The sequence below is a fragment of the Delphinus delphis genome, chromosome 18 (assembly GCF_949987515.2).
Source record: "Delphinus delphis chromosome 18, mDelDel1.2, whole genome shotgun sequence".
Lineage (NCBI taxonomy): Eukaryota > Metazoa > Chordata > Mammalia > Artiodactyla > Delphinidae > Delphinus > Delphinus delphis.
This window is the reverse complement of record NC_082700.1, coordinates 52,406,979-52,432,761: the sequence shown is the minus strand read 5'-3', so window position 1 is coordinate 52,432,761 and position 25,783 is coordinate 52,406,979. Positions and strand designations below refer to the sequence as shown.

General features: G+C 36.3%; 1 protein-coding gene across 4 annotated transcripts in view; it reads right to left on the bottom strand.

Moving 5' to 3' along the window:
- The window catches only part of NDFIP2 (Nedd4 family interacting protein 2), an 88,790-nt gene that overhangs the window by 44,383 nt on the left and 18,624 nt on the right, over positions 1–25,783 (bottom strand). For all 4 annotated transcript variants that reach the window (XR_011246248.1, XM_059995682.1, XM_059995681.1 and 1 more), the window contains exons 2-4: positions 7,713–7,878; positions 3,584–3,717; positions 573–666 (exon numbers count right to left, since the gene is read on the bottom strand). Coding sequence is in view for 3 of the 4 variants with exons in the window: in XM_059995682.1 (XP_059851665.1) it covers positions 573–666; positions 3,584–3,717; positions 7,713–7,878 (394 nt within the window). In the remaining variant the exon portion in view is untranslated. The remainder of the gene's footprint in view (positions 1–572; positions 667–3,583; positions 3,718–7,712; positions 7,879–25,783) is intronic.

The window sequence follows — 25,783 nt, the reverse complement described above, 5'->3', positions numbered from 1 at the left end:
GTAGCTTAAGTCTACTTTATAAAGTCAAATGTTAATTTAAGAATGTTGCAAAAAGTTAAAATTTTACGGTTTCTGGTCTTCTAATTACTCGCCATTCTGCACAAATAAGACAGAACTTCATACTCCTGTGTCTCAAATCACATTGTTCCAGTTCCCCAGAATATCTCCTTTTCCAACCGTCCTCCTGTTTAAAGACACTCAAGTGGAAGTCCTCTGCTCCAAAAGCAGAATTTATCATTTCGTTATACATGCTCCTATAGCCCCAAATGGACATGCAGCATTTCACATACAAAATCATATTTAGCTTTAAATATGCTTATATATATATCTATACAGTCAGCATCTAGCATAATAACTGCAATACAAAGTTTCCTGATAAGCGTTTTAACAAATTCTAGGATTTGTATCATATGATCACAGCTAGTTAAATGTCAGGATCAATTTACATTTTAAACAAGGTAAGACACACACTGACAATATCTGCCTTCCCTCACTGTCTATGTTACTTTAAATACATACACAACCAATAAATGCAAACAAATAGTTTGGAAATAGTTTCAGTTTTCACTTACTGAAAAACGCCAGCATGAAAATCCCATCATTACCCACTCTGAGCTGGTCTGCGTCACTGAAGTCATCTCTTGTTGGACACTCTTCCTCTTGAATCTGTAAAACATAAACTATTAGAATAGCTCACTAAACTATTGATAATTACAACTTTATTATCTTAAGTGTAAAGATAAAAATTTAAATAAAATCTAATGTCCTCAATGTATTGTATAGGCAAAATGAGATAATGAGTACAGTATCTGATACATAATAAGTACTCAAAAAACATTAGCAAGTATTAATTTTTCATGGGCACCCCTAAAAAGAGTAACTTTAAGAGTAAACACAAAAAAAGATAAAAATTGAATAACATCGAATTAATGAAAATGACATCACAAAAGATTGATGTGACACTGCTGCATCAGTGTCAAATGGAAAGAGGATTTTTCATAATCAGTGGTGAACTCTAAATTGGTACAAACTCTATGGTTGGCAATTTGGCAATATTTATCAAAAATTAAAACGTACACATCCTCCGACACAGTAATTCCAGCTCATGAAATATACTTATAAGAAATGATGTATTACAGATAATTCACTACAGCAATGTTAATAAGAGCAAAAACTTAGACACAATCTAAATGCCCATCAATAGTGGGCAACTGTCAGGAGATAATTCTCTGTGAGTCTTTCATGTTTCTACATGTCTCCCAGGTAGAGGCATTGGCTACGTTTTTTCTGTATTATCTTTTCAAGGATGTTTATATAGTAGATGGCTTTGGGAGGGAGAAATAGTATCTCTCTCCAGAGCAGAGATGTAGGCATGCTTATTGGCCATTAGAAAATATTGGGTTCCCCTGAACTCAGAGTTCCACACTGCGAGCAGAGGCATCGCTTGGCCCTCTCTGAGTTGCCCTGCAGGACCTGAGGCTCAGGAAACGGCCATGAGAAAATGCTAATACCCTGGCTACTACTACTGCCGTGAATAATAAAGTTCCTGTCTCTGACCCAGCAGTCCTGTGTCTCTGTAAGCATCCACAAAACTGTGACAAGCTAATCAGTTACCTTGCAAGTAGGCTAAAATCTCAGACCGTTTATAATTCTTGAGATCAATGAAATAAATTATTGTATATCTAAAACAATGAAATTCAAAAAGCAATGTAAAGATTTAAAAATAAATTACAATCTCCAAAATATATTAAGTAAAAATCATTTATATAGTACAATACTTTTGTGTACAAAAATAATATACAAACACATTACTGTAGTTGCTTATAAATGTCGAGAAACTTCTCTGGAAGCACGTACAAAGTCTGTTATCACTAATTGCCTCCAATATTCAACAAATATTGATAGAATACCCATTCTACATAAGACTTTGCTTCCTGGTACTTGGGATATATGAATGTATGTAAAACAAAGATGCTTGCCTTTCTGAAGCCTATATCCCAGTGAGGGGAGCTGGACAATAAATAAAGACATAATAAATAAGTTACTTATACAAAAGGTATATAAATGCTCTGCAAAAAATAAAAAGTAAGGAAAGGATGTTTAGGAAAAAAAATGTAAGGAAAGGATGTTTAGAATGTTTAGTAAGGGCTACAGTTTTCAATATGGTGGTCGCATAAGCCTCATTAAGGTGACACTGAGCAAAGAATTAAAGGAGAGGTAAGAGAGCCATGCAGATATCTCATAGAGGAGTGTTTTAGGCAGAGGGATAAGCCAGTGCCAAGTTCCTAAGAGGGAATCAGACCTGGCATGTTACAAAAATAGTAAGGAGGCTAACATGGTTGAAACCACAGTGAATAAGAGAGAAAACAGGAAGAAATAAAGCCAGAGTCCACTAAAGGACCCTGGATTTTACTGAGTGAACTGGGAGGTCTTACAGAGTTTTGATCAAATGATTGACATGACCTGATTTACAAACTCACTATCTCCATGTTACATATACATAACCTCAGTTGGGTGTTAATTTTCAATTTTGTGGCTCAGAGAAGCTCAGTGCCTTGCCCAAATCACATAATTAGTTAGGTCAAGGCAGGCTTAAATCCAGGATACCAATGTTCTTTCCATGCGATCATGGTAGTCTCACTACAGATATTGCTTTTCTGAAAGAAAAAGACTTTCAGGGACTTCCCTGGTGGCGCAGCGGTTAAGAATCCGCCTGCCAATGCAGGGGACACGGGTTCGAGCCTTGGTCCAGGAAGATCCCACATGCCACAGAGCAACTAAGCCCGTGCGCCACAACTACTGAAGCCCCCCGCGCACCTAGAACCTGTGCTCCGCAGCAAGAGAAGCCATTGTACTGAGAAGCCCGCGTACTCCAACGAAGAGCAGCCCCTGCTCGCTGCAACTAGAGAAAGCCTGCGCACAGCGAGGAAGACCCAACGCAGGCAAAAATAAATAAATAATCATATTAAAAAAAAAAAAAGACTTTCAAAACCATATTGCTCATTATTTAGGCAAAAAGATCCCTTCAACTCTGCAATCATATATCTTTATGGTCTTATGGTCAATTTAATAACTGGCAATGATCAAATACATATTAATGAATTTTTATATCATTTCAAGTTAATTCAAGAAATAAACATTAAAGCACAGTAGAAGGCCAAAAAAACACTGTCAATATGATGGCAAGAATATAAAATTTCATACTCTTTTTGAAACACCAGTCCAAGAGATTTTATCATAGGACATCACTTTTTTTTCTTTTTTTTAATTTATTTATTTCTATTTTTATTTTTGGCTGCATTGGGTCTTTGTTGCTGTGTGCGGACTTTTCTCTAGTTGCCGCGAGCAGGGGCTACTCTTTGTTGTGGTGCGCAGGCCAAAATTCCATTCGAAATCGAATGAGAAGGTCAAGGAATGCAGAAGGTAAATTTAAATAGGAGAGTGCCAAGAAATGATGACACAAATAAGTAGTAGTAAATACTAAAAAAACTACAAGCACAAAGAATTACTTTTGATATTACTGAATATACATATCAATTAACACAAATAATATTCTCAGAAGGAAATGATAACATTGTCTTACTCTTTGAGATGTTTCTGCTGCTGCAGCTGCCATTGCAGCAGCTTTGGCCTTCTCAGCTTCATCATACGTAGGAAGAGAGGTAGCAACACTGTAAGGAGGTGGCACAGGATAAAACTCACTGTAAACTTCTGTATCTGAAGAAAAGGATTTTTAAAAAAGATAACCATTAAAACAAACTAATATTATGTTTATAGCCAGAACGTAATTTAATAAGTTACAGAACGCCACTAAAGACTATCACTATTTGTAGTCCTATGTTATAAGCTATATAACATATAAATTACTACTACAATGTATATATTATTTTAGTCCTATATTTATTATCAAGAGAAAGAACTGACAAATGTCATCTAACGGCTGATATACCAAACAAGAACATCAAGAATGAGACTCTGAAAATGTGGGCAACACAAAGGAGGTAAACTCACCTCACCATATATGAGCATCCTCTATGTTCCTACTGCTATGCTCAAAGATTTTATTTGCCCATAATCTCACAGACAAAAAGTAAAAATATCAGGAATAATGGTAACAAACACTGAAACAGCACTAGCCATTTACTATAACACTGCTAAATACATTAACCTTAGCAACTCTGAGGTTCAGTTAAGTGATTTGCCCAGTATCACACAATCAAGAAGTGGCAGAAGCCAGGGATTTCCTGACTCCAAATACTTTATTATTTATTTATTCTCATATTTACTTGATAATATATAAGACGTTAATTTTTCTACACAGGTCAATTTTAACAACTCCTAAGAAAACTCAGTATTTCTCTTTGCTAAAAGATTGATGATTTTTAACTCTTTTTTTACTCTTGTCCCTTCTCCCATTTTCCCCCCATCTACCTAGTTCTTTAGGTTTTCTTTTTTAGAAGAATTTCTCCCTCCCCAATTTTTAAGCTATTTTTGAAATATGATCTCCAGAAGTATATTGCAGTATTAAATATAGACTGCTAATTTTTTTAAAAAACTGCATCATTTATTGCCAACTTTGGTATAAGTAAAATCATACACACAGGTCAATCAATTGATTAGACTTACGCTAGAATCACCGACATAAAAAACAGGCAGATTCTAAAAGTAGTGCACACCACAACGTTTGACATCACCTCTGTGGTTTCCTCCATCATAACTACAGCATTTTTACGTCTTCCACATTGTTTACAATTTTACCTATCTTTATCAGATTTTCTTGCATTTTCCACATGAAAAAACACTGCACTCCAGCAATATTTTTCCTGTTGTGTTTTAATATACATAGGGTTTTTTTTTGTACATAGGTTTTAAAATAAGTATTTTTAATGCTATCAATAAGAGCTAAGGATCTGAAGTTAGGCAATTTTCAATCTAATAACAGGAAGTGGTTAGTGGGAGTATAATACTGAATGTTATCCACCAAAAGTCACAAGAGTCATAAATTCTTAGAAAAGACTTATTATTAGGATGTAAAAACACCATATACCGTCAAGTAAATAGATTTCTTTAATTCTGAAGATGGCAGTAGAAGCAAAATTTAAGTAAAAACCATGATTATGAATTTAAACAATAACATTAAAACTATACATTTTTAAAACTGGAACAATGGCATATATATATATCCAAGGAAATGAGATCCTTACATTAAAAATAGATGTGTAAGTTTCTGAAAAATTTTAAGACCCAAGATAGAAAAAATATCTCCACCAATAACAGGTGAAAGTTGGGAAGGAGCACCTTTAATTTTCACTTGTTAATTTTCCTTACTTTTCTTCTACCCTTTGAGGCAGTGGTTGGTTCTCAACCACAGAATTTAAAGTCTGGGGAGCTCCAATCCCAGCTCCTCTTCTTAGAAGTTATGTGACCTCAAGCAAATCACTTAAGCACTGTGAAGTTCCACTTTCTCATCCATAAAACTGACCCAGAGAGGCTATTACTTGCTATTATGGGACGAAATAGAAGAGTATTCAAGAGGACTCTGTGAACTGTGCAACGCTATGCAAATGTCACCTTTTATAACTGATGTTGCTCAGATCTATAAAAGCAGCCATAAGGTGACCTACTGAAGAACATAATCTCCACAGAAAACGGGCACTGCCCATGCCTATAATATAACAGCACTGACTAAAAAGCTGAAGAAAAATAATATCAACAGTTTTCATTAAACAGAAACCCCAAATTCTAGAATTACTCAGTTCTTGTGCTCAATTATAGTCAGGAATGGCCTTTTAGCACAGGTGAAAAAATTAAAAAGACCAGAAATCACAGAGGAGACTGTGAGAATAACTGAACTTCTAGGTACCAGGCTCCACTTGTTTCACAGTTGAAATTTATCTAACCTTTAAAAATGTCATGCTACATTATCAAAACTATTCCAGATCACAGAAAAATGAGAAGCTTCTCAATTCACTTTATGTTGCTTCCATAATATTAATACCCAAACCAAAAAGACAGCACATAAAGTCATAGATCACACTAATAAAGCCACAAAAACTCTAAAAAAATATTAACAAGTTTAAATCCAGGAGAGACTAGAACATGATGACAAAAAGAATTTATTCTAAGAATAAAGGGATGGATTAGCTTAAAGAAGAAATCTGTTAATAATACATTTCATTACAACAAAAATTGAAGGAGAAAAACCATGTAATTTTACAATAAGGTACCAAAAAGATGACTCCCAGGTTTCTGGCCTGTTGGAGCCATTTATTGAAATGGGGCAGACTGTCAAAGGAGAAGCTCTAGAGGGTGGTAGAGGGAAGAGGCTGTATACAGTTGTGGTGGTGATACTCTTTGAAACTCTTCCCATGAAGAGGTGGAGACTAATTCCTCAATAATCTTGAATAGAGACTAAGTGACTCACTTCTAACAGCTTGAATGTGACAGATGTGACCCTGTGACTTTTGAGGCAATGTCACAGATTCCATTTGGCTTTCTCTCAGAATGCTTGTTCTTAGAAGCCAGCCTCCATTCAGTGAAGAGCCCAGGCCACAACAAGAGGTCACATATAGTTGTTCTGGCCAACAGCCTCAGCTGAGGCCCTAGCATCAGCCAGCAAACGTGTGAGTAAGGAAGCCTGCAATTACCTCCAGTCCCAGAGTCACCATCAGACAACAATCACATGAGACCCTAGCAGAGAACTTCATAAAGAAGCCCAATTCCCCCCAAACCATGAGAATTAACAAGCATAAATGATTGTTATTTTACTCCATTAGGTTTGAGGTAGTCTGTTAAACAGCAATAGCAACAGTAGCCACAACAAAGGGATTGCAATTTCACTCTCAGCATCTTCCATCATAGAATGATTAACTTAGCATTACTGGGAAAATACAAATCGTGACCAGAGAAATAGATGAGGGTAGTTCTTCAGAATGACCTGCAAGGATGAGATCAAGCAGTAGCAAGCAGTAATCACATCAAGGATGAGTAGCAAGCAGTAATCACTGCCTTGTATCCAGGAAATATTACCATGAGTGGGGGGGACATTATGTGTATGCTTCACCTCCATTCACATGTACTTACCACATTCTCACATTCATCATTAATAATACCTTGTTTACGACTATATAAGTAAACACACACACATGGGTATGTTTATATATTCATGTGTGTATGCATTATATGTGTGCATGAATATATATGTATATATGGTTATTTCTTCCAAAAGTTATATGGCTAATCCACTGGGAAGGGATTCTAGTAAGCATAAGAAAGTTTAACAAGCTACACTTTTAAATTAATTTTTAAAACAATGAGACAGGTAATCTATGAAATATTTTATAAACTACCTTTAGAAAAAATTTTTTTAAAATAATCATAAAACCGAAGAAGCCCATTAACAGACTTGATAATTACACAAAACCATACTGGTAAAAACAAAACAAAAAATCGAGCTATTAAAAACATTACTAGGGCTTCCCTGGTGGTGCAGTGGTTGAGAGTCCGCCCCGATGCAGGGCACATGGGTTCGTGCCCCGGTCCGGGAGGATCCCACATGCCGCGGAGCGGCTGGGCCCGTGAGCCGTGGCCGCTGGGCCTGCGTGTCCGAAAGCTGTGCTCCGCAACGGGAGAGGCCACAGCAGTGGGAGGCCCGCGTACCACAAAAAAAACAAAAAACATTACTAGTTGTTTCACACTAAAAACAACAATACCTGAAGTTGTAGGTACTTCCACAGTAATACTGCTATAAGGTGGAGGAGAAGAGTCAGTCTCAAGTCCAGACGCTGAGGGAGCAGCCTGCACATTTTGTGGTGTTGGGTTTGAAGTTGACGGCTGCTCTACAGCAGATGATTCTGAATTATCCTCTTCATTGTGAAGCTAAGAGAACAAAGGAAAATGAAAACATTAATGTGAATCAACTTAAAAAAAATTTTTACAGATCATTTCAGGCAAAGAATCATTTTTTAGCTAAAAACAAGGTAAAATAGCATTTAAAAAGATGAACAAAATTTTTAAGAGACATAATCAGTCAATAAGAAGTTTAGAATTTTTATAGTTTCTTTACAATAAGGATGAAGTTCAAATTGTTAGGATTTATAGAGGAAAAAAGTCATGATTACAAATAGATTCAAGTTCTCTCAATCCTACAATAAATATTGTCTACCACGCATCAGTCACTGTGTACTGCAAAGAAAACTTCTAATACAACCACAATACCATATCTATTACACTAGTATCTAAAATAACTAGAAATGTAAAATGAATTAATGAAATAGAATAACAATATATATACATTCCAAAAACGTGGAATACTCTGAGGAGGTTTTCCCAAGTACCAAAAGAATTACTAATAAAGCAAAATAAGTCAGTGTGCACATAAAATTCTGAAAAACGTCATTACAACAAATTTATTGAAAGTTCAAGAAATGCTAGATACTATATTGAGATCTTTATCACTTAACTCATTCAATCCTCACAACAAACCTGTAAGATAGAGACTATTAGACTGTTATCCCCATTTGACAGATTAAAAGAAAAAAAACCAAACCAAAACCACCCTGGACGTGTAGAGACTTAGAGTAACTTGCCAAACATCACAACAGCTAGCAAGGGTAAAGCCACGAATCATACCCAAGCAGTGTGGCTGCACACCTCTTACTTCATTTATAAGGAAGGAAGGAAGGAAGGAAGGAAGGAAGGAAGGAAGGAAGGAAGGAAGGAAGGAAGGAAGGAAGGAAGGGAGGGAGGGAGGGAGGGAGGGAGGGAGGGAGGGAGGGAGGGAGGGAGGGAGGGAAAGAAATTTTGTCACAGAGCAAATCTGTGTGTTGTGATACAATGCATTTTTGGATTTTAGAAAGAATAGGCGAATTATTACTCCACTTTCTAGGAGCTTTGATAAACTTAGTTTCTCTGTACCTCAGTGTCTCCATATGTAAGTTCTGAATGCAACCAAAATCCTCACAGAATTGTAAAATAATATTTGAAAATCATCCAGCATAATGCCTAACACAGAGAAGGCATTTAACAAATACTAGTTCCACCCTTCTTCCCTTTTATTTAATATACTTTATTTTATAAACTCAAAAGCAGAAATTATGTGGTACTCTGTCAGTCCAATAAGTAGTCACTCACTTGCCTCTAAAGAATTTTTTTAAATATGCCAAGTAAAACAGGAGGTCAATTTACTTCACTGCTGTCTGCATGTGTCTTGGTAAGCGATTACACTAGCAAAACACTTTTGGGAGTTCATAAAGGTATTATAACTTTTAACAAAACAGTATAAACAAACCTAAAATCATCTCAAGTTTAAGAAGACAACTTTTTCCATAACACTATGGACAAAAAATGTTGCCTGCCATTCCAGTAAACAATGAATGTTGCCCACCATCAAATCATCAGCCACTGCAGCTAACCCCACACAGTGCACCCTGAGGGGAGCTCAGGATGGAGAGAAACAGGATACTGGCCCTAGATAGTTAAGAAGCATATCTAAAGAACAATTTCAATAAGCCCAGACTCTTGCATCTCCGCATACACAGAAAAGCCCTGAAATCATTAACTTAAGATGTCTGTTTCGTGTGATCAGCGGTAATCTTCTCATGCCCTACTCTCCCCCACCACCCCAGCAAGAACTCCAGTGCACCCCGGCTCCTCGCCGTCCTCTTTGCAACAGCACCTCATAGCTATCTGAGAGGCTGTCTCTGGGGCTATAATCCTCAGTACGGTCCTCAAATAAAACATAACTCGCAATTTTTAGGTTATGTGTTTTTCTTCAGTCAACAGCACCAAAGTTGATACAATAGCATCCACTCACAGAAACTGAATTCTAAGGTCAAATAAGCATAAAGTCAACTCTGTATGAGCTTTTACATTTATTTACTTGCAGCACTTTTCCAAGTAGGCACTAAATGAGCACCCTCTTGAATAGCAACACTCTGCCCTGGTGTCATAAAGCATCTTCTGTTTCCCATTACAAGGCACCCAGGAGAATTCCCAATGTAGTCATCTTTGACAACACTTTTAAGAGCAAAAATGTCAGATGAACAAGTTAAGGCAAATAAAGTACAGATCAATACTTAGCATATACTTAGTAATTTAGAATATATTAGTATATTTAGTATATATAGTAATTAATATTACTAAACAAATAATAATGAAGGTGTCAAAAAAGAGGAAGCCACTTTTCCATATCTACTATTAATACTGCAAATGTAGATGAAATGTACTAAAGAGAAAATCCTACATGACAAACAACTCTCCTCTAGTTCCTCACAGGAAACACCCCCTACCACATCAAATATACAAATACGCTCCCCAGAATGACCAACTCTCTGCTTAAACCTGTCAAAATATATTCAAATAACTACAATAAAAAGAATAACTACAGATACTTTTACATATGATCTCAGAAGTAAAGCTTTGGAACTTATAAAACACACCAATTTATTTCAACTGCCTTACCTAATACCTCCAGTTTTATTTTTACAAAATTATAATATAGGGGACTTCTCTGACAGCCCAGTGGTTAAGACTCCACACTCCCAATGCAGGGGTACAGGTTCGATCCCTGATCGGGGAACTAAGATCCAGGCATGCCACACAGCACAGCCAAAAAAAAAACCCATATATATATATATATATTACAGTGAACAGTTGCTCTGTGTTAACCGTAAAACCCAATAACTCAGTCAACAATCTCTACCCACTGTAGAGAACTTCCAATTTACTTTAAATGCAACACTGTATTTTGATATCTTTGGTGTCTCCATAAATTAACCTACTGTGTGATGAGACAAAATTACTTTTAAGGAAGGACAAGAAAAATTTTAACATAAAAATTTTTCTGCCATTTGAGGCACTACCCCCTCCCCTTTAGTGTGCATTGTACGTCTGCACTATACATTAACTAGATCCCCTTAGAAGACGCAGGAATGCCTCCTCACTCAAAAAAATTAATTTCCATCTGGTGCCAGCAAGGTAACTCCTTAGGAGATAACATTCCTTTCTCAATTCTGTAAAGAGCCACAATGACCCCACTACTCACCTTGTTGCACTATGTAAACTGCCAATATGTTACTTTGTCTCAAAAATTTAAATAACTAACTGCGCTTTGACCTCTAACCAGCAGAACAGCCCTAGGAGCTCTCTGAAAGACTGTCTCCCGGTTTATAATCCTTAGACTGGCTCGAATAAAAATTTCCATTTTGGGCTTTCCTGGTGGTGCAGTGGTTGAGAGTCCACCTGCTGATGCAGGGGAAAAGAATTTCCATTTTCTTAGATTGACTATTGTTTAATTTTTTCGACATTTGATTGCCTTTTACCTAAGTTCTTACAAGGGTTCAAATTAAGTTACATGTTTATCAAATTAGACAATGCCAATTTGTAGAAATTTTTCCTTAATCATGCTGCTATGTTGTTAAATGGTTCTATTTTACATTCTATAACAATTACCTAAACAGCAAGAAAAAAGGGTGGGGGAGGAGTGGGGTGGGACCTACATATATTCAGTAATGAACCAGGCTCTGTGTTCCATCCACACATCACCTCAAAAGTTATCTTCCCAGGGAATTCCCTGGCGGTTTCACTGCAGAGGGAGCAGGGTTCGGTCCCTGGTTGGGGAATTAGGATCCCGCAAGCCAAAAAAAAAAAAAAAAAAAAGTTATCCTCCCAGCTTGTCCTATTTATGAGCCTCCTGGAAAAAAATGTGGGCAATAGCACGTGAAAATTAAAATATCTTTAATCTAGTGACCAGGGTGATGAAAAGTTGCACACTAAACCACAGTTTTTTAGTCCGAAGGGTAAAAGGATGACAAGAGGGCTTTGTTAAACGTATCTATCTATCGCTAGTTTTTATAGATGTATATTAAGTATTTTTAATGATAAGGAAACTGTAATCATTATGATTAGCTAGCTGGAGGTCTAGCCTTCCTGTGTATAAACTATTGTTTCTTTTACTTTAATTGGCGTGTCTCCTATACATATCCCTTTATTCTATTTTAAGGTGATAAAATACTAATGTAATAACTAGAAACTTTATTTCTGAGAAGCTAGAGATCTCAGTGAATGTTTTCTAAACATACCAAGATGAGAATTATGGAAGTGCAGTCAAGTGTTGTTTAGTGAACAGTGCCCTGTACCAGGGCCTCGTAGGTTAGCCAGTTGTATGGTCTTTTTTTCACCTTTCTTCTCATTTCTTTTCTCTTCTTTTGTTTCAGTTTGGGCACAGAAATTGAACTACAGGGCAGAACTGTAAGATTTTTGGGAAATAAAAACCGAGCTATCTCTAAAGTTGTTTATTTAAAAAAGTTTCTAAAGAACTAATATATGTTGTATACTGCCATATTCTGACTACATTTATTACCAAAGGGCAACACTGGGAAGAAGAGTTAGTAGTTGCAAGGAGATAAATTTTAGCTCAATAAAAAAAATTTTTAATTTTTAGTTAGAACTTTTAAATTTTTAGAGTACTAGGTTTTCTGTGGGGCAACAAATCCTTTCAGATTTTGTATGACTGACTATCTGGCAAGACTGTTTTATAACTAGGATGACCATACAGCTGTTTTCCCCAGGACTGTCCCACTTTACACCTGTTGTGTCACAGCCCCATTCAATTTAGCGTTTTCTCCACCCCGTTCATTCTCAAAAAAATTGTACGGTCGGTCAACTGACATATAATGGGATTCTTGGCCTTTGTACAAAATTAGTAGATGACAAAGGTTCCTTCTGACTCTAAGATAACATGATTCTAGAAAAAAACCTCTGGTAGCCTCTATCATTCAATGTTGCCTTATCTAACACCTGATTTAGAGAAGCTAATAGGTATGTGTTGCAGTAAAATCAATCTGTAGAGTCAAGCTACTCATTTTAGTCACCCAAGAAGAAAGTGAGCTACCTTATCTATGCTGCTAGGGATAAGGTGCTAAGAAATTTCTACAAACAGCCCAAGTGTTAAAACCAATAGCTCAGAAGACAGCGTCCCACAAAACAGTGCTGCTTAGCAAAGGGAGCTAGATTTTCTACCAATAACACTAAATTACAGCAGTCGTCCTCACGCACACACATACCATTAAGCAAATGAACAGAATCTTAATTTGAGGTTTACTCCCCACCAAATTTTTTCCACTAAACTTTTGCTGTCTCTGGATACCTTTCTTCTGAGAACTAGCCTATGATAAAGCAATGATTAGCAAATGATTCGAAAATGATACAAATGATTAGGAAAGAGCGCATAAGCAACAAGTAAATATTAAAGGAAAAATATTTGCCGTGTCTAATTTTCAGCTTCTTCTTTTGGAAGTACAGAAGTTTGGTTACAGTTTTATATTTCATAATATAATACAGGCATATTTCTGCTCATAAAAACCTTTCTTGTTAGTATGAGAGAATATCATTATTTCATGGTGTTCTACAAAGAACACAGTGGGCTTCAGATGCTCTGTCACCTGAACAAGTCTGCAAAACAACTGTTAAAAACCAAGTATCATCAGATGTTTTATGAAGACATAACAAAGTGTCTTTTAAACAAAAAGGATTCTTACTTCATTTTTAAACTGTTACTGTCTGCTCATGATATGTCAACTGAAAGAAAGGTGCAAAAGAATATATACAGTATAACTGAGTCTTTTTAAATAATGAGAGAGATAAACACAACACTGTAGATCAACTATATTTCAGTAAAACTTTCTTTTAAAAAGCTTTTTCCTACAAATTCCAAAATAAATAAATAAATAAATAAGAGATTATTTGTGTAGTACATATAGGCAACCAAAATTTCCGGAAGGACACACAAGAAACAGCAAAGAGCTGCAGGTGGGGAAGAGATTTCATCATTCTCTACTATTTGATTTTTCACCCTAAGCATAAATTACTTTGAATTTTTTAATTTTTAATAAATAAAACCAAAATGCAAAAGTCCTCTAATTTCTGGTTTGGCATGTCTCACAGGCAACAATGTACCTAACACTATATCCTATGATAAAAAAGCTTTTTCCACAGAAAATGTAATATCACTATAATACCTTCCCTGGGTTTATGTATATACAACTTTCTATTAAAAATGACACAATCTGAAACTGTAACCACAGGAAAAATATATGTGAAGAATGCAAATGAGGAACTGTATCTGTTTTTTTAAAGGAAAAATTGAGAGGGATAATTAATGGGGTAACAGAGTGATTAAAGAACATAAGACCAAATTTATATTGCCACACTAGACAGTTCTTCTGAGCTTCTGACCTAGATACCCACTCATTAATTCATTTCTTAAAACAACATTAAACATAATCACATACTAAAAAGGGGCTCTAGGCTCTTTATGTACAATTCTTTTCCTCCCATACTGCACTGCCTAGTTGACTTCTACACACAGTTCAGGTCTTAGCTTAAAATCAAGTTCTCAGACTTCCCTGGTGGCGCAGTGATTAAGAATCCGCCTGTCAACGCAGGGGACACGGGTTCGAGCCCTGGTCCGGGAAAATCCCACATGTCGCGGAGCAACTAAGCCTGTGCACCACAACTACTGACCCTGCGCTCTAGAGCCCGCGAGCCACAACTACTGAGCCCGCGTGCCACAACTACTGAAGCCTGCATGCCTTAGAGCCTGTGCTCCACAAGAGAAGCCCCTGCTTGCCGCGACTAGAGAAAGCCCGCTCAGCAACGAAGACCCAACGCAGCCATAAATACATTTTTTTAAAAAATCAAGTCCTCAAGAAAATCTTTCCTATCTCTCAAAAGTAGATTAGGACACAATCTTAAAGCACCCTGTTCTTTAGCACACTTACTACAATAGCAATTATTTATGTGCTCATTCATTTACAATCTGTTTTTCCAGCTAAAGTAAGAGCTCTACAAAACTGGAGGTTATGTCTGTCTTGCTGAACACTACAAAAATAAGCTCCAAAGTATTTGGAATCAACTTTGGTTAAAATTAAAAGGAGGGCTTCCCTGGTGGCGCAGTGGTTGAGAGTCTGCCTGCCGATGCAGGGGACGCGGGTTCGTGCCCCGGTCCGGGAGGATCCCACATGCCGTGGAGCGGCTGGGCCAGTGAGCCATGGCCGCTGGGCCTGCGCGTCCGGAGCCTGTGCTCCGCAATGGGAGAGGCCACAACAGTGAGAGGCCCACGTACCGCAAAAAAAAAACCAAAAAACAAAACAAAAAAAAAAACAAACAAAAAAAAAAAAAATTAAAAGGAAACGCAATATAGGTCACCAGTCACAACAGTATAAAATGGAAAGACTGGAGAAATAACCTTGCTATAACCCAAGTACTGTGAAGTCTGTAACAGCTAGTTATTACCTTAGTAAGTTAAAGGAGAAAGAGTTAGAGTATATTTACATCCCAATGACCTCCAAGGAACAAAGAAACCAAACAGATGGGATAAAGATCTTATATAAATTGCTATTTTCAGAAGAATTCAGCCTCCAGTTAAATTCCTTTTTATATGCTAAAACTGCAGTGTAAATCGGCTAGATCCTAAGATTCTCTCTTTGAATACAAAGTCCTCTATATGGTACGCTCATTAGTCTGTGTTCATAGTCCTTTAATTAAATGACAAATACTTGACCTTATTCTTAAATGTTTATATCAACAGAAAGATACACTTTTCAAAATTCTATTTAGCTTACTCAGATCTTACCTAAGAAAATACATATTTACAAATCTGCCCTATAATTATGCCTCTTTAGCAATAGGTCAATATGATCTTAACACAGATTATCATAGTCCAAGGGAAAAAAAGAGAGAAAAGAAAAAAAAGAAAGGAGAAAAAGATATTTGAGCGGCTGGGCTGGCAATTTCTCATACTTTCATCTAAGGTTGTCTGTCTACGGGGCACTGCTCCCTGCCATCCCCCACTTACCTTCTTGGTCTCCCGCTAATTTCTCAATCTAGCACACATGAATTGAGCATGAAAAGACCATAATGTACGCCATATCTGTCTATATATTTTATTATAGGAAGATGTTCGGCTTCAGCCTCATCTTTCGTGGTTTTATACCAAAATATGTGTTACATAACATATTTTAAGTTTACTTTTTTTTTCTTTTGCATGTACAAAGTTTATTTTATTTTATTTTTTTTTTAACATCTTTATTGGGGTATAATTGCTTTACAATGGTGTGTTAGTTTCTGCTTTATAACAAAGTGAATCAGTCATACATAAACATATGTTCCCATATGTCTTCCCTCTTGCGTCTCCCTCCCTCCCACAAGTTTACTTTTAAAAGACTGCATTTTTCAAATCTGGCCAGTACTTGGGTTTTTGTCCTCTACAACTCAAGCAGCTTTTTGAGATATATTTGTTGATGACTACGCTGTGGTCTTAAGCAATTAAGTTATCTGTGGCAGACTTGTGATTGTCTCCCTCAAATCCCTTCCATCCCTCTTTCATTATAGATTCACAGTAATGTGGGTGGGACTGAGCCCACCCTACTACCTATGTTGGTCAGGATAATTTTCTCCTTTGGCACTGCAACTGCTTCCCAACCAGCCTGGCCCTCCTCCTGGGCAGGGTGGCTGTGTCAAAGGTGGGCAATAAAATAAGCTAAGATTATCCACTTAGAGGATATAGAAAACTGCTGTGGAAATAATGATACAGAGCAATTCCAGGGTTTAAGATTTCCTTAATTGGTTTGGGGGCCATAATTTACAAACCCCGATGGAGAAGGTGCCCCTACGCATTTTTTATAAGCAGAAGAAAATTTTAATGATAATGTTTGAATTTACAAAACTATTCAAACCCTGAGTTTTCAAAATAGCTCAGTGTTCTGATTTTTATAAGCTAACATACTGGTATTTGTAAAGAAATAAATGTTCCCTGCCATTCCAGTTCTGTAAGGATAAAGCCATTAGCTACTGCCAAGGCCCAGGGACAGCGCACCCTGAGGGGGATTCAGGATGGTGAAAAACAGGAAACATTCTGTGCTTTGGATATACTGGCCCTTAGATAGTTAAGATACATTTCTAAGAAAACATTTCAAATGACCTCAGATTCTTGCATCTTCCCATACACAGAAAAGCACCAAAATCATTCACTTCAGATGTCTTCTTTGTGCTTAGCAGTAATCTTTTTATCTTGACTACCTGGTTTTCCCAGCAAATAAAGTTCATAGGCATCCTGGCTCCTCCCTTACCTCTCTGGAGCAGTTCCTCGGAGCTGAGAGGCTATCTCTCAGGCTATAGTCCTCAGTAAGGTCCCTGAATAAAACTGAACTCACAACGTTTATGTCGTGCATGTTTATTTCAGTCAACATATCCTATCCAACATAAACAATGATAAATATAATGACAATGGCAACTTGTAATGAAAGGTTCTCTTCTGTTTCCATAATCAAATTAAATAAGAACCCTTTGACAGATTCTCCAGAAAGTTTTTTACCTGCATGCACCAAAATAAGTCAGGAAATGTCATAACTGGTAAAGTTTAAAAAGCAAAATTGGCTAAAGAGTATACTTCATAATAGAGAAGTGAATCTCAGATATTAAAGTATAGTAATAATATTAAAATTAGCCCCCTTCTAGCAATCAAAATCTGAACATTCAAGAGGTTTTAAAAGCAAAACTATTCAGGCATGAGAATAAAAAACAAGAGCTAGTAAACTCTAACTGCAACCATTTCCTTCCAGGAAACTATCAGTTCCAAGTTTGTGCTGTACTTCATGAGTCCCTAGAAGCTTAGAGATCCTTTAATTAGATCTGGGAATATTATTACCTTCCTAGTCAGATCATAAGCATGTGAAATTTAGGAAGTATGCTTTATTCATCGTGGTATCCCCTAAAACAAGTAGCAGAGTTTAGGACACAGAATAAGCTTCACATTAAATATGCAGTCCCCTAAGCCTCCCAGAGTTTTTCTTCTACCAAAAGGCAAGAGAGAGCTTGGTCAAGTAATGGATGCACTGAACATCTCAAGATCAATAATCACAACTCATATATTCTATGATTCCCATGGTGTTTTTACACATAGTAGAAACCTGAAATATTTAATCATTCAACTTTTGCGGGCAATCACCATAACTTAATAAGTAAATATCTGTCCCCCAAAGCTTACTGAATTAAACTAACGGTGTTATCCAAAAACCACAGATAACTGAATTAACACACGCTAAAGAAGAATATAAATTCCATCACCCAAGTTTTTAGAGTAACTACTCTAGAGACATTCTTACCACAGCTAGACAAGACAGTCAATAGTAAAGAAAGTCACAAAAATCACAAAGAGCTGCCCCCTCCCAACACAAAATCAAAGAGCTGGCAAGGCTAGGTCAATGCATAAACTACCTGAGACTCTACACACTGAAGAAAGAAGCATCAGTGACTTTGAGCACAGAACAGTAATAAATGTTCATACATAGGACTTTTATCCATCAAAAAGTAGTTTACTATTAAAGAATAGAGATACAAAAACCAAAAACAGGTCACAACAGGGGTGACCTTTTGATATAAGTTAATAAAAATGAAGACTCTAGGAAAAACAGATTTTATTAGACAAAAGAAATGAAACAACAGCACACAGGAAGAACATAAATCATTAATTTAAAAAGTAAATATTTCTAATAATTAAAGACGCAAAAACGGTGTGTTAGAATGGAGTAGAAGTCGAACTACTGCTAGTAAGAATATAAATTCACTCAACCACCTTGCAGATCAATTTGGCAATTCCTAGTAAGGCTGAAGGTGTGTAGGACCCAATAATTCCACTTGTAAACGTCAATATTAGAAAATTCTCACACTTGCACATAAAGAGGCACATACAAGAATGCTCATGGTAGTACTATTTGTAATAGTGAGACACTGATAACAACTGTCTGGTCAGCACAAAATGAATAAATATTATTCCACTATTTGTATAACAATTCATTTTAAACTTATTAATTAGACCTACATGAGTCATCATAGATAAATCTTTAAAACACGGTAAGTGAATAAAGCAAGCTGAAAAAGTATAAAATAGTAAAATACTGTAATAAATACATGCTAACATCTGTTATCTCCACAGTGGATATAGAAATATCTTTTACATCATTTTCTATACTTCCCTTTATGCTTGAAATGTTTCATAGTTTTAATATTTACATTAAAACAAACAAAAAAAAGCCAGCTAGCCAAGTTGTCTTCCATGTATAAAGTATATATACCATCCATGAGTCCTTGGGAAAAACTACTCCATGATGAAAACCAGGCAATCATAAAATTAAGCAAATAAAAAGTAAATAAGGAGAAAAGCAATGAGAAAAGATATGGTGGTTAACACTGAGTCCTTTCAAAGACAAAACTAATGCTAAACATTGAGCTAAAGACTAAATAAATAGCCGCTGGCAAACAGACAGCAAACCTGAAAAAGTAAAAATATAAGCAACATAAAAATCAGGAACTGGGGAAAGAAAACATGAGAGAAAGTATTAATACCACTCACCTCATCTTTCACAGCAGGGATTTAATCTCTAATATCTAAAATTAAAACATGAGGTTTTAAAAATTACTCCAATTTCTTACTGATTTTTATACTCTTTTAATTTTAGTGAAATCCTACAGAACCTAACAACTCTGTGGTAAAGAAACCTTTATCTAGAATTCAGCAGTTCTTTAAGGATTTTTTCCCTTGCTGTTAAATCCAAACAAAATCGTATTTTGTATTCTCATTTAAAAAAAATAGAATAGTGGGACTTCCCTGGCAGTCCAGCGGTTAAGATTCCACGCTTCCACTGCAGGGGGCATGGGCTTGATCCCTGGTCTGGGATCTGATCCCGCATGCCATGTAGTGCAGACAAAAAAAAATAAAGAGAGAGAGAGAGAGAAAAAAAAAAAGAGTAGTGTCCCATTCTTATTACATTATTCCTGTCCATAAGCACAAATGGAAATGTGTTCACCAAATGTCAACATAATTTATTTCTGGTTGGTAAGATTTGGGTGCCTAGATTGCTTCTTTTGTACTTACACTGCTTGTATTTAAAAAAATAAGTATATATCACTTTTTATAAGAATATACTTTAGCCTAGTAATTCTCATTTTAAGAGAATTCTTAAATTCTACATCCAAAGAAACTAATCAGAAACTTAAAACAGGATTTCTTTGTAAAGTTGTTCATCATAGTGTTATAAAAATGGAAAACCGAAAACAATCTATTCATCCAAAATAAAATAAACACACTGTATCAATATAATAGAATCCTATACAGACATTTAAGGTGGTGTTTCCAAAGGATACTTAATGAAATAGGAAATGCTCATGATACAGTGTTAAAGAAGTAACAAAATTGTGTGTGTGTAAATCATATATTATTCATATTATTTTAAATAAGATGAACTGTTAGCAGTTTCAAAATGATTGTTAACAGACAAATGGGTAGCATGGGTGCTTGAAAACTATATTTTGTTGGGGTTTTTTTTAACTTTTCTGTATTTTTTCTAAGTTCTCTAGAACAGAGATGAAAGAAAGTATGAAACAATCTTTTTTTGTTCTTAATGTAGGACATATGTGATAAAGAGATTTCCATCTATGCTTACAGGAGTAAGTTTCTCCACGTTAGAAAACTGACATTTATAAAATTGCTCAATGACACTAAAACTGAAAGAAAATCACCACAGACTTTATATCCATTCAATAACCTTTCATAATCATTCTTGTCTTTACAAGAAAAGAAAGGTACATAAACCCAGATAGATGATGCTTGTTACTTTCCATCAACCAGTTAACAGTACTAATACATAAAGTAATACCAGCATGTAACCATTTGAGTGTTATGATATTCTAGTGAAACTCATTTGGAGGTCAAAATGATTCATAAAGGCTTTCTCTTTGTCTCTTTCCCACCTATAACAAGAGTTTTCTTCATGGTGCCCTTCTGTCTTAACTAGTTGTTAATCACATTATATATTTGTCTACATAATCTATTTTCACAGTCAGTAATATTATCTATTCCTTAGAACTTCAATGAGGATGGCACACCAACACTGTGAGCAACACACCACCAATGTTCCAACTGCTTTATTCTACGTCCAGCTGATAAAAAACCTCCACAAACTTTCCACAAACAACTCTGAGAAAATGCTCATTAAGCACTCAGCACAGCAGCAGTAAGCTACTGTGGCAATAACTGTTGTATCGGTCACCATTCTTCCACTGCAGCCCTACATATAAAGCATAGACAGTGCTTCCTCCATCCAAACTAAACTTTAGAAAGCAGATACATTCACATTATCTAACTGCTATATGGTAGGAAAGTGCAAAAATGATAGGGACTTGTCACAAGGACATACGAGCAGATAGTCAAATCTGGGATGATCTGAGCCTCAAAATGATGATAGTATGAGACAATAATCAATAGAATAAAATTAAAATCCATGAATTCATACTAATATAAATGAATAAATAAACTGGAGGCTACAGGAGTTCTTCCTTATAGAATCCTACATAATAAATGCAGAAGAAATGACAGAATTAGGAAATCACCATTTGACAACCATCGTTATAACTCTTTCAGGTAATCATAAACAATGAGTTCTAAAACCAATGGGTGAAAGTATAATTTTTTAAAGGAACTTTGTGGGGTATACTATAAAATAACTGATATGAATCGTTCCAAAACATTAATGTAATCCATGACAAATAAGATTAAAGAATTGTTCCAGCTTAAGGGAGACAAAAAGACACTAAGCACAATAGCTAATCATGGACTAGATTCTAATCTAAAAATAAGTTTTTTCTTTTGCTATAAAAGACACTAGTAGGGAAACTGGTAAAATATGTTTATAGATTACAGTATTGCATAAATGTCATTGATTTTGATAACTGCACAATAGTTTGTAAAAGTATGTCGTTTTAGAAAATATACACTGAAATATTTAGATGTAAAGGGATAACATGTCTGCCACTCATTTTCAAATGCTTCAGAAAAAAATATAGCGTATGTGTATATATACACATATATACAAAGAAAATATCACAAAGCATATGTGATAAAACATCAACATTTGAGGAAACTGGGTGAATGGTGTACAGGAAATCTGTGTACTATTTTTTCCACACTTAACTGTAAGTCTAAAATTAAAATTATTTTAAAATAAAGTTAAAAAAACAAAATGCTATATGGCAAGAAAATAGAAAAAAAAATGTTGTATTAACAAACAGATTAATTTAAAACTCTACAATCCCAGCTTCTAACTTCCACTCTATCACTAGAGACCTATATGATCATTAAAAACCTCTACATCTTCAGTCAGTTTACAAAATGATTTCTCTACATTTAATCAAAATCCTAGTTTCCCTGGATGGCACTACATCCCTCAAAAGCCTCTCAAACGCGAAATGTTAATCCTCACACCACCACCCCTTATCTGGAAACAAGAAGACAAAGAAAATGTTCTTGGATACAGCCAATGCTAGATCAAGAGCCTTTCTCGAAATTCACACTGTCTCTACAGCCTGCCAGACTTTCTCTCATCCTGTTCTTAGTATTTACAAGGGTCTAAATCATTCCCCAATGAGTAAAACTTACAAGCCAGCCCCCTACCTCCAATATCATCTCCTCTACCTTTATTCCTACTATAATACAAGACAGCTAAACCAACTTAACACTTCAGCTATGAAACAGGAAGCAATAATATGCAAAGTTGAATGGTCTAATAACTCCATCAGTTCTCTACTTCTCTGACCTGAGAGTCATCTAGAACTGCTTCTACTAGAAACTATTAGATTTCTACCTCTTAATTCCTGGTCACAACCTCCTGGCCTTTTTTACTCCCTTACTTCCACTTAGTCTATTCCTTGGGCCTTCCATTTGCTGCCACCTGGTTTACTTTCCATCCTACGTAGCCTGGACTATAAAGTGAAAAACCTGCATGACACTCACCCTCAATTTCCTAGTTCCCATATCCTCTGCCACAGCTACCCCACCAACACCCAATTTGGGGTGAGTCTGTCTACTATCTCCTGGTAGAAGGAGAGAAGCAAATCCCGTAACTGTATAGACGGGCGCCAAGTACAAATTTAGTTTCCAATTCCAGCAGGGCCATCAGAACTAGTCATCACCATGGCAGGCGTTTCAGCTCCGCCACTCTTCTAGCCCCCGCTTCCAACCATGGAACTCTCAGTCCAAATCTTTGCCTCCTACTTCTCAGAGGAAAACAGGATTTCAAGCAAAAACTCCTTCAGCTTCTCTCCCCTGAAGCTCTAAATTTAGCGTACGGCTTCCATTTATATTCTTTACTCCTAAATGCCAAATAACTGTACAGAGAAGATCCTGCCTCCCAAAGGATTGTTTGTTTGTTTTTTCTTTATGATATGTCTCTCCTTTCTTTTCTCCACTAACTTCTTTCTCTCTGCCCACATGTATATTTTATTCACACCATACTTAGAAAAAACCTGCCCACAGCTAAAATTTAAATTTTTATCTTGTGCTTTTTGAACTATTTCCATCTCATCTCGTCCTTCTTTTCCTTCAATAACAAGCATCCTAGAAGAAGAAAAAAAAAAATCTGTGCACTTCTAATTCCCATTTCCTACCCAATCCATTACCATCTGGCTTTCACTCAAACAGCTCTTACTAAGAACAATGACCTTCTTTCTAATTGTTAGATCCAAGAACCTACTCATCCTATCAAAAATCTTGAATACAGTCGTCCCTGGATATCCTGGTATTTATTCCAGGACCCTCCACTCCCACCCTGCAGATACTGAAGGCCCACAGGTGCTTAGATCCCTATATAAAATGGCATAGTGCAGTCTGTCCTCCATATCCGCAGATTTCAGAACCCAAGAATACGGAGGGTATGGTGTACATTCAACACAGTTGAGTGTAGTTCTAATTGGTTTTTCTTTAGCTGCCAGCGAAGTAGTTCCTCTGGTTTTCCTCCTACCTTTTTTTTTTTAAGATTTATTTTATTATTTATTTATTTAATTTATTTTGGGCTGCGTCAGGTTGTACTTGCGGCACACGGGATCTTCGTTGCAAAACGCGGGTTTCTCTCTAGTTGTGGCGTGAGGGTTTTCTCTCTCTAGTTGTGGCGTGTGGGCTCCAGAGCACGTGGGCTCTGTAGTTTGTGGCACGCAGGCTCTCTAGTTGAGGCACGCAAGCTCAGTAGTTGTGGCGCGTGGGCTTAGTTGTCCCGCGGCATGGGGGATCTTAGTTCCCTGACCAGGAATCAAAACCGCGTCCCCTACATTGTAAGAAGGATTCTTTACCACTGGACCACCAAGGAAGTCCCTGGTTTTCCTCCTACCTTTGACTATTCATTGTTTCTTTTGTAGGGGTCCTTACTTTCCTCTGCCAACTTTAAAGAGTCTTAGCAAAAACTGAATCCAGAGCTGTGGATACTGCCTCTTACACAGAGAGTACACTGAAGCTCCAGTCTACGTCATTAATTAGTTTGATTTAGTTTCATTTGCAAAGGCATAAGACAACTAATCCCATGTAATACTGTTAAAGTTACTATCACAAGCATTCATTTGTCGTTTAAAAAATTACTATAGTGTACTGTCTAGTTTGATTTCACATTCTTTAAGATAATCAAGTAGTTGCTAAATGAATAGAAGATAGTTTGATGCCAAAAAATCTAAATTTGAGTTCTAGATATACCACCTCCTGTATAACTCTGACTGAGTCTTCGAGCCTCATCTTCTTTCTGCAATTCATTCATTTTCAGTCAGTCAGCCAGTTATCAGTCGCTCAACCAATGGTTACTAAATGCCTAATACAGCATGGGTGCAGGAAATAGGTGCAAATCCCAACCCATCAGTCCTTAGAACTTCTAAATTCTAACAACTAGGAGTTCTGAGGCAAGGGCATAATACAGTATGACTAGAGTGGCAACAGGGGGAATAAAGAAAATTAAAGTTTGCATACTGTATCACAGGTAAACCAGGGAGCCAACACCAGCAAGGACCAGGCCTGAAATACGAACCTTCTTCAGAGTTAGTTTTGTTCTTTCCTCAGCAAACACAGAGAAGCTAAGAACGGAATCCTCAAGCAAAACTAAATACAGTAAAATCAATTACCAAGACATGCTGTTGTTGATTAGTCACCCAGGAAGCACAGAAAATGCCAAGATGCCATTGGCAGCAATAGTTAGAGGGTTCATCCATCAAAGTGTTACATGCCAAAGCAAAGCCTCAAAAACTGGCTGATAAAAGTAAATACATAATCTGAATAATTTCATAATATCAAAAGCTAAATACACATACAAATACACACACACTCTCTCTCTCAAAAAGTTGACATTTATGTGTCCCTAAACTGATTTCTTTATTTCTGTATACTTATTCTCATGTTACAATGATCACTATAATGCCATATTTCTAAAGGTATTTATCAATAAAAAAAAGAAAAAAAACACTGTTACACCAAGATTTTCCACAACACTTGACATGACTTTTTCTAGTAAAAATTTACACACATGTGAATTCATTACTGCATGGATTTGCACTAGGAGCAAAGATGCACAAGACAAAAGTATGTTATAACTTGTGCCTTTGAAGAAATCAGAGCGAAAATACTATCCAGAGAGAAACTGCATAGGTGGTTCTTTATGGTACTCAAATTCCAACTGTCAGCAAACCCATCTCAGCACACATAATAAAACGAATTTACCAAATAGTTTTGGAGGGGTAGAAACTCTGGTAAACTAAGTTTTTAACTTTATCTTTTGAAAGACTGGATTCTCCTTTAAAGAGAAGCCTTAAATGTTTTAGCATACTAAAACACTGATAAATGTTAGTATGCTTAATGTTTTAGCATGCTAAACATTGATAAAACAGGACTTAAAAATATTTCATTACATACTACAGTAAT